The 10,506-nt window shown below is 47.1% G+C and overlaps 1 protein-coding gene across 1 annotated transcript in view; it reads left to right on the plus strand.

Moving 5' to 3' along the window:
* LOC126469529 (collagen alpha-1(I) chain-like) overlaps nucleotides 1-7,537 on the plus strand; it is an 86,016-nt gene extending 78,479 nt beyond the window's left edge. Inside the window, exon 4 of the mRNA XM_050096649.1 lies at nucleotides 7,285-7,537. Within this exon, the coding sequence (XP_049952606.1) occupies nucleotides 7,285-7,377 (93 nt within the window). The 3' untranslated portion in view covers nucleotides 7,378-7,537. The remainder of the gene's footprint in view (nucleotides 1-7,284) is intronic.
* Nucleotides 7,538-10,506: the final 2,969 nt, after the last annotated feature.

A 10,506-nucleotide genomic window follows, 5' to 3' on the forward strand; every position in this document is an offset into this window, starting at 1 on the left:
AGAGGAATATTCCCTCGCCATCAGCATTTGAAGATACAGCTCCGGCTGCGTCGGAGGTTACTTCACCACCTGCGACTGCCGGTCCTGCGCAACAGCCGTCTGCGGGTCGAACTCATCCTGCCCCTGCATCACAGCCGTCTCAAACGGGCTCCTCACCTCGCTGTCACGGAGTTCGGCTCATTGCTGGCAGGCGGATGACACCTTCCCTCCTCGATCAGCCCCCTGTGGACTCTCACAACGAGGCAGCTGCTGCCCTCAGATCCAGCGCCGTGGCCGCGTCTGCTGCTTCGAATGCTGACCTCACCACTCTCACTGCACAGCTCACGGCTCCCGTGTCCAACGCGACGTAACTGAAATCCTGTAGCAGCAACTCACCGCTGCAGCGGCGATGGCCGGTCAGGCCGCCACCAATAATAATCACCCACAGACGCATAATAGGCTATGTTAGAGGAGTGACGACAGTCGCTTGGAATGTCACTGGCATACGAAGTCAAACTGGAGAATTCCGCCAATTTCTCCCTAGTGAAGGTGTTGACGTTTGCTTACTCAGCGAGCCACACTTGAAATCTGGCGTTGACGTCCGAACAGTGAACATTTCCTGATTCCGCACGGATCGATCGATGGTAGTTGGAGCAACCGCAGTCCACGTCCCTAATGGCATACTTCGCTATCCGATTGAACTCCCACCGCTGGTTTCGCTGGAAACCACCGGTGTGATCGCCCATACCTTCGTGGACCAAATCACGTTAATCGCAGTATACAGATCTCCGTTCCGTCCTCCGTAACCTGAGGACACCGAAGCCGTGCTCTCCCTGAGAGGCAAGGCCTTTGTTGCTGGAGACCACAACTACAAACACGACACCTGTCACTCCAGGTTCACCAACGCCACCGGTCGCCGCCTTCTCAGGCTTATTGAACGACACGAGACGATTGTGGTGGAGCCGTACGATCCGACTGTCTTCCCTGGCCGCAGTCAGCTGGACATTATCGACTTTGCCGTCGTCAAGGGAATCCCACACCAGAAAACCGCAACTACACGGAACGCAATTTCGTCCGCTCTCGTTCCTGTGGTGTTCGATGTCAATCTGGACGCCCTGCAGCAACGCAGGAGGGGCATCTTACTCGCCAGTATCAACTGGGATCGCATCGAAGACACCCTGGTAGACTCACTTGCTACCGCTCTGCCCCTAAGGACGTCAGCGTGGACGCAGCGATTCAACAGTTTCCGGACGTCACACTTACTGTTGCCCGTGCAGCAACAACGCCTGCACCGTGCACTGCACCAGATCGTTCCAGCTAGCTGCCATCGGTCATTCTAGTGGCAATAACGGAGAAAAATTGGATGTACAGGGAACACCAAATGACGAGAAACACAGCCACCTGTCGTCTTCTTAACCGTATGCGTCGCGAGATCAAGGTCGCTATTGAAAATCACCACAGCTAGTACTGGAGTGACAAGGTTGCCACTCTCTGCCTTGAAGACGGCTCGGCCTGGCGGACGGCGAAGCATTTTTTTCGCTGCACGCCACGTGTTCCACTGCTCGTAGCTAACAACGAGACTGTCTACGAACCGGACGCGAAGGCGGGCGCCTTAGCGGGCGTCCTTGAAGATAGCTTCAACTCAATTGAAGAGTCGGCAGACGTAACATATGAGAACCTGGTCGCCGATAGACTTCCCTGCTACTCCGTTGCTCGACATGACGAAGACGCCATCGTCGACACGCCTGTCGATGAGGTCGCTTCTCCCCTTAACCCCAAGACTGCTGCTGGTCAGCATAAAGTCTCAAATGCCTTTCTCATGAAGATGCCACCAGCGGCCGCTACTGAAGTCGCTACCATCTTTAGTGAAATCCTTCTGACCTTCTACTTCTCACAGGCTTGGAAGCACACAGAAATCGTTGCGCTACCTAAGTTGGAGAACGTTCTGCCCCACGCGCAGAATTACCGGCCACTCTGTCTTTTGCTGGAAGCCTCTAAGGTGTTTGAGAGAGTTTACGTCCATCGGCTGCAGCACCTCGTCGACATCGAAGACCTGTTCCCTGAGGTCCAGATCGGTTTCCGCAAGGGTCATTCGGCAGTTCACCAATTCCTCCGCCTTGTGGAACGAGCGCTCGACGCCCTGTAGCAGCGGCAGTACTTGGCGCTGTGTTCCTCGACGTGTCGACCGCCTTCGACAGCGTGTGGCACCGTGGCCTTTTGTTCAAACTTTCTGAACTTGGGATTTCGGCGTCACCTGTACACCACGTCAGTTCCTACCCGAACGTCGGACATTCCACGTGAGAGCTGCAAATTGGTTGTCTACCTTTCGCGAATCAGTACAGGATTGCCGCAAGGCTCTGATCTGGGGCCACTTCTTTACTAATTGTACACCTCAGACGCACCAAAGATCGATCGCGTGCAGCTCGCGCTCTACACAGACGATGCATCATCCCTGCAGGCCTGCCACCGATTCTCGTCGGTGGAAGTCTCGTCCCTTGGCGTCCTACGGCACACTCTCTCGGCTTCACCATCGACCGCCGACTTACCTGGCGAACACACGTCCAAGTGGCGAAGAAAACCGCCAGGACCAGATTCAGCAAACTCTACCCCTTGCGCAGTCCGAACTTCACTAATGACCTGGTAGAAGTTCCTCGACTTCGCGACCGTTTCAGAGTGACAGTCCGCACATTCTACGAACGTGCTGGACGGTTCTGCAGCAGCAAGATACAGGCGCTGTGCCGAAAATTGCCGCGCAGCGTCACCACACGACGGCTGCATCTGCTCGCTATATAGGTAGCGTCGAAGAAACTGCCCAAAGAACAACGAGAAGACAGTCTAAAATGAAGACACACCACAAGCATGGGAGACAAAGAAGTAATTTGCTGCGAACTTCAACATACATTGGAGGGAGAAGTGTTCTCCGCTAAGTCCGCCCTCCGTGCCGGTTGGATGACTGCTGGTGTATCAGATCCGGCCGACGGATCTCCCGCCCACTGTAATAACGACAAGCGGAACCGAACAGATCGGTGGAAATATCGGAGACTGCTACAATTACACACCTAGGTTACGAGCAACTCCTCCCGTGTAATCGCTTGATAATGACGGTAGGGTGTGGAACTCATCGTGCGGCCATAGCCACCAGGTTGTGAACAGGGGGGATCCACATGTCTGCCTAACACTACACCAGACAGTCTCCGCAGGCATGGTAGAGAAATTAGCATTACTTAAACAATATGTATCTGTAATCACCTCCGACGTGAGCGGCCAAGTTGCTGGCAACAATGGCATTCAGTCATTCAGGCAGGGGACGTCTTGCAACAGCAAAGCTATTGTAACGCGCCGACGCCTTTACAGACAAACGTTGAGAACAGTTTTATCGCCAGGCACTCCTTCTCCCTCCCCTTTCTCTCTAGATCAGTAACAAGCCTGCTATCCTCCACTTTCTCTCCCAACAATCATTCTCCTAAAACTTGCAGGATGACTTCATTTACAGCCAGGCAACACCCCCAGTGGAATGAAGCATAATTACTATGTTTAAACAAAATAAACCCTGCAATATTATTATAATACGCGAGATTACGGTAAGTCTCGCATATTAACTGTAGGGAACTCAGAGTATTGTCATTGGTATTAACGAAATTTCGACTCATCCCAAGAACTCCTAAGACACACGCTGGACGGCTAAAACACTGCAGTATTTAAAAAAATTATTCCTAAGGAATTTAACTGTACCTTAATAATGAGTATGCTTCGAATATTGGCAGGACTGGTGTAACTGACTATACATAAACCATATCGGGCATATCGGGCAAAAATTTAGAGACAAATTGTAGTCCTGGAACAACGTCGACTGGGGTCTACATCTGCCTGTGCTCCCAGGCAGGATATAAAGACCTGTAATTTATGAAATATTATTGTGTGACGTCACCATAAGACTCGTAAACACACTGACGGAAGAAAGTTCAATACCAAAAAATAGTTAATGTATAGTAATGAAACTTCGGTAATACATTTGTCTAAATAACATATTTGAGTGTTTAACACACACGTTACTGTGAGCGTGATACAAGACATTTCAAATGCGAAATTCTGGTAAGTTAATAAAGGGTGTAACCGTCAGAATGTTGAATGCAAGTATGCAAACGTGCGTGCGTTGTTTCGTACAGGTGCTGGATGTCTATTTGTGGGATGGGGTTCCATGCACGTTGCACTTGATCGCTCAATACAGGGACGGTTAATTCTGGTTCTGGATGACACTGGAGTTGTCTTCCAATGATATCGAATATGTGCTCGATTGGAGATAGATTTGGTGATCGAGCAGCCGAAGGCAACATGTCGACTCCCAGTTGAGCATGTTCGGTTACAACAGTGGTATGTGGATGAGCGTTATGCTGTTGGAAAACATCCCCTGGCACGTTGTTCACGAATGGCAGCACAACAGCTCGAATCACCAGACCGACGAACAAATTTCCAGTCAGGGTGCTTGTGATAACCACGAGAGTGCTGCTGCCGTCATACGAAATCGTACCCCCGACCATAAGTCTAGGTGTAGGTCGAGTGCGTCTAGCATGGAGGCAGACTGATTGCAGGCCCTCAAGTGGTCTCCTCCTAACCAACACACGGCCGAGACAGAACCAGCTTTCATCATAAAACACAACAAATCTCCACCCTGCCCTTCAATGAGCCCTCGCTTGACACCACTGAAGTCGGAAATGGCGCTCTTTTGTTGTCTGTGGAATGCACGCTACAGGGCGTCTGGTTCGGAGCTGTCCTTGAAGTAACCGATTCATGGCAGCTCTTTGTGTCACTGTGGTTCAGCTGTTGCTCATACTGCGGCTGCAGATGTCGTAGTACGTATCAAAGCCATAGGCCGAACGCGATGGTTTTCCCTCTCGGTAGTGTCACATGGCCGTCTGGAGCCCGGTCTTCTTGCGACCATACATTCTCGAGACAAGCGCTGCCAGCAATCCTGTACAGTGGCTAATTCCTACCAAATCTTTCTACAGTATCGCAGAAGGAACACCCAGCATCTCGCAGCCCTATTACACGACCGCGGAAGTAATCCGAAGAGTACGGGGTGAGTCAAATAAGGCGTAACATCCGTATTTTTCGTGAACGGTTACGCATATCGATACGCAATTTTCGGGAAATCTTACACCGTCGAGTGGCACGTTGACTTTGAAACCTGTCATATAAGAATTCGAGAACTGTGCTAGAATTTTAGAGCACGGTGGCCGGAATCGGCGACGGGGGCATCGGTGCGAGAAGACGCTGGGGGCTTATCAGGAACTGTTGCAGGGCCCTCCTAGGCTTGTACCACCATGGTTATGATAGACAGCTGGCGTCTCCTGTCTCGCCGCCGCAGCATAGGTAAGCGGGGTAGAGGTCACTATCGTTGGTCGAATACGATCGTCAGAGGGCGTATGCACGAAACGGCGTTGCAAGTATTCCGTACGTACATGGCTTACCCGTCTACCGTTGTAGCAGATCCTCGGTTGACCACCGTAAGTAATTATCGCCCGGCAACCAGCGATCGTGAGATCTGAAGCTACATGGCAGCGCCCGTTTCGAAGGTCTTCCATTCTTCAGTCATATGGTCGAGGATTATGCCATAGGGTCGAAGAGCAAGAGTGACTAAATCCGCTGGAACTTCAACTGGTAGCTCAATCACGCACACATTTTGTATTCCCAGTCCAAAACGTTCAAATGTTACTACACCGACGTTTCCGTCAGAGTGGCAGAATCGGTAAACTTCTGTCGAGTGGCTGAGAGATCTGTCAGAGGCGTCATCGTCAGTGAATTTGAGATATACAGTGTTGGAGACGATAGACAAGTGAATACCCAGCCGCTCTTACGGACAAATATGTATCACGTCTCGAAAAATCTCTCTACTTCGTGGCCCTTGGGTCTGGAGTAAGTTGCGTCAAACTGCAGCTTGATCGTAGCTTTCCGATATGAAAGAGTCCTCTGATGCCAGGAACGTAGTTATGACACTCGATACTAGCCTGGAAACGCGACACGGAGCGGCCGGGAGATCCTCACCGCTCCACAGCCAAAGGCCGACTTATCGTTAGGCTATCCGATCTCGACTCACAACTAGACCCAAACTTCCATATGTCATCAACCACGCGTCTAGAACCTGTTCTCGTACATCCATTACGTGTATTCCCATACAGGCGAGACATTTTACTTGAAAGTCGCTTCCCGGTGTCAGTGGATAAATAAGATATTGCAATGTCTCTGTTATTCCTAATTACTATCAGTGTCCCTTTTGGATATACATCATAATTCCGAACAACACGGGCACTGCAGTGTCGTATTTATCCGCCGACGTCGGGGAAGCGACTTCCAAGTAAAATGTCTCCCGTGTATGGGAATATACACAATGGGTGTACGAGTACAGGTTGTAGACACGTGGTTGATGACATATGGAAGTCTGGGTCTGCCATGAATCGTGCTCGGATAGCCTAAGGGTAAGGCGACCGCTCGCGATAAGCGTAACATCCGGGTTCGAGTCCAGGTCCGACACAAATTATCATTTTCGTCATTCCATCATACAGCTCATGATGGTCCATATTCACAATTGCGAATACGTTTCGTGCACTCGGCTTAGAGAACATGGTGATTCCTGAAACTGTTTCCTGTGGATAAGCTGTTTGGTAGGGCAAGTGGTAGTTAAATACGTACGAGGCGTGGATGTCCGGATATCCGTCCCGAGAGGAGCCAAATGAGAGCGCCGCAGGGAGCAGCCAACCGCGGGAGGGACCAACACAGAAATAGCGATCGCGCTCTGACCTGCTGCTACGTCGGGTTAGCAGCAACTACGTCACGAAAAGCCCAGATACGTATAACTTGAACTTCTTGTGAATATTCCAATAAATATTCCATTACACAATACAAAAATCCTGTTTTTTTATTTCAATCAACACGTAGTTGCTCTTAATTTTAATATTTGCCCGTAAATACATTTAGTAAAAAACTAGTTCTGTCTAGTATAGTTAGAACGTGTTCTTACTAGCTGAAACTAGTTGATACTGATAGCCTTAGTTACAACTAGAATTTATTACTGGTCAAAAGCGAAAGTCAGTTAAAACTAGTTTTAACTAGGCAAAACGCGTTTTGAGGAAGTAGTTTTAACTAGTAAGAACGCGTTCTAACTAAAAACAGGTTATGACTGTAACATATATGACTGAAATAACAGACTATAAAAAAAGATTGAGTTTTCTCCATAGAAGACACTTAGAGAAGCAAACTTCGCCTTTATTTGCCTTTTTGTCCAGTTGAAAATTTATTGCACTGTTTCAGATGTACGTGATCGTGGACGATTCAAATTACACCTTCGAATTGCCCTTTGAGTGCATGGGAGACGCTAAATCGGGAACTGAGGAAGCCATTTGAGTTTATTCTCATTCCCAGCTGAATATCATATAAATTACGTGTTTTACTAATACAAATTATTCATGAATATAAGCATTTTATAACCTATCATAAATTAGTAAGAAGTAGTGTCTTGTATTAACAATCATTAATTACTGAGAAATAAAGTACTATCACCCCATATTTGTAGTCATTATAAACGACCAGCTGAGACTTGCATTACCTTATCTGGTGGCTGGGGACCGTGTGAAAGTGAGGGAGGGGGGAGCGCCTTGTAACAACAATGCTGTAACCCCCACCACCATTCACTTGTTATTCGTTCTCTATGAAACGCTGTTCTGTGAGCATGTGCGATGTATCCACGGTGGGACCCAGCTACTTTTTGAGTTAAGACGCACGTATGAACTGGCAGCAACACGCTCACCCCGCCTACCTAGCCACCAGATAAGATAACGTAAGTCCCAGCAGGTCTCTTGGCGATTGCAACGATTTCTTCTACAGTCTATGCACCAGTGTAATAAAAAAAAAAAAGACAACCTGCTTCCAACTCAGCGATAAAGCATACAGGATGAGTCACCTAACGTTACCGCTGGATATATTTCGTAAACCGCATCAAATACTAACGAACCGATTCCACAGACCGAACGTGAGGAGAGAAGCTAGTGTAATTGTTTAATACAAACCATACAAAAATGCAGGGAAGTAGTTTTTTAACACAAACCTACGTTTTTTAAATGGAACCACGTTAGTTTTGTTAGCACATCTGACCATATAAACAAATACGTAATCAGTGCCGTTTGTTGCATTGTAAAATGTTAACTACATCCGGAGATATTATAACCTAAAGTTGACGCTTGAAACCACCGACGGGCGTTTCAGAGGACGTGGAGGACGCATAAATTGGCCAGCGCGTTCTCCTGATCTTACACCTCTGGACTTCTTTCTGTGGGGTACGTTAAAGGAGAATGTGTACCGTGATGTGCCTACAATCCCAGAGGATATGAAACAACGTATTGTGGTAGCCTGCGGCGACATTTCACCAGATGTACTGCGGCGTGTACGACATTCATTACGCCAGAGATTGCAATTGTGTGCAGCAAATGATGGCCACCACATTGAACATCTATTGGCCTGACATGTCGGGACACACTCTATTCCACTCCGTAATTGAAAACGGAAACCACGTGTGTACGTGTACCTCACCCCTCACGGTAATGTACATGTGCGTCAGTGAAAAAGACCAATAAAAATGTGTTAGCGTGTGGACGTAATGTGCTGTTCCAGTCTCTTCTGTACCTAAGGTCCATCGCCGTTCCCTTTGGATCCCTACGTAATTCGGTGCTCTCCGATGCACACGATCGAACAGCGGAGGAGTGGTACTCAAGCGTGAACTTCAGGTTACAATATCTCCTGATGTAATTAACATTTTACAATGCAACAAACGGCACTGATTACGTATTTGTTTATATGTTCAGATGTGCTAACAAAACTAACGTGGTTCCATTTAAAAAAACGTAGGTTTGTGTTAAAAAACATACTTCCGTGCATTTTTTTACGGTTTGTAATAACCAATTACACTAGCCCCTCTCCTCACGTTCGGTCTGTGGAATCGATTCGTCAGTAATTGATGTGGTTTACGAAATATATCCAGCGGTAATGTTAGGTGACTCACCCTGTATATGGTCAAAAGGAAACAGACCCCATACTTACTCTAGCAGTACCAAGGAATTTTCCATTACGCGAATTTCCAAGGGGGTAGTGGGTGGCGGTGGGTGGGGGGAGAACTTTCTGCCCATCCCAAAAAAAGTTAAAAAACAAATTTCGTTAATTGGTGTAGACTTGTACCAACATACTTTTTAAACAGGTATTGATGCGTAAGTAGTGTTGAGAACCTGAAAATATCCTTTAACTCACTCTTAGCAGCAATAACGAGTTTTCAGTAACTCGCACTAAAGCTGGAGGTACTTAACGACCACAAAAAAGTTAAATATTTAAAATTTCACTGACTTTTGTTGACTGTTACTCATGACATACTGTTTGAAGAGATGCTGATGTGTAAGTAGGTCCTAAACCTGAAGAAGTTGAAGATAATATTCACCGTAGAAAATGACATCTACTACTTAACTTAAATTTTGGGGCTAAGTTAACAGAAAATTTTAAAACATTTTAGGAACCTGGTACAAGAATTCACTAGAACAAAATCTTAAAATATGAAGTAACTGACTAGCTTATACTAGTTTCAAAAGGTGGGCACAAATTCCCCGCTTTCCTCTTCGCCCCTTTGTATTTTGAGGGTTAATATCTGGATACTTTTGATCGTGGCGGCGACCTGGGGGGAGGTCTCACTCTTCCCAAGTTTTGGAGAGGCACAGCGGTATTCCTGGCACAAATCGTCGAGGATTATGAGAATGTTGGCAGTGCGAAGATAGCACAGCTTTCGGCCTAACTGTTTGTTGTAACTACTGGTAACCAGATGACGTTCGAGAGAAAAAAGTTGTTCGTGACAAAATAAATGTGTAGGAATAAATATGTGGTGGTTTTCACTAGTATTACTGCCAAACAGCTGGAGAGCTCAAAAGGATAAAGATGATCTTGACAGTACGCTATACACAGAAACCCGAACAGTAAAAATGAAACCACAAACAAAATACGCTTCAACGTATAAGAACAGCAGAAAATGTAAGATACACTGACGAAAAAAGTATATCGCAACACCATTAAATAATTAATGTAGAATAACGAAAGTTCGAGAGTTAATTTGTCTAGGTGACTTATTTAGATGAATAATATTGCAAGATCATAGGTTAATGTAAGCGCGAGATAAGCCATTGCAAATGTGAAATGCTAGTACAATAGTAACCGGTGTAATCGCCAGAATGTTGGATGCAAGCACGCAAACGTGAGTGCATTGTGTTGTACATGTGCCTGATTTCAGTTTGTGGGATGGAGTTCAATGCGTGTTGCGCTTGGGTGGTCAATACAGGGACGGTTAACTCTGTTTGGGGATGACGCTGGAGTTTTTGTCTTGCGACGTCTCATATGTGCCCGATTGGAGACAGATTTGGTGACAAGCAGCCTAAGGCAGCATGTCGACATTCAGCAGAGCATGTTGGGTTACAAGAGCAGTATGTGGGCGACCATTAGGCTGTT

The sequence above is a fragment of the Schistocerca serialis genome, chromosome 3 (assembly GCF_023864345.2).
Source record: "Schistocerca serialis cubense isolate TAMUIC-IGC-003099 chromosome 3, iqSchSeri2.2, whole genome shotgun sequence".
Classification (NCBI taxonomy): Eukaryota; Metazoa; Arthropoda; class Insecta; order Orthoptera; family Acrididae; genus Schistocerca; species Schistocerca serialis.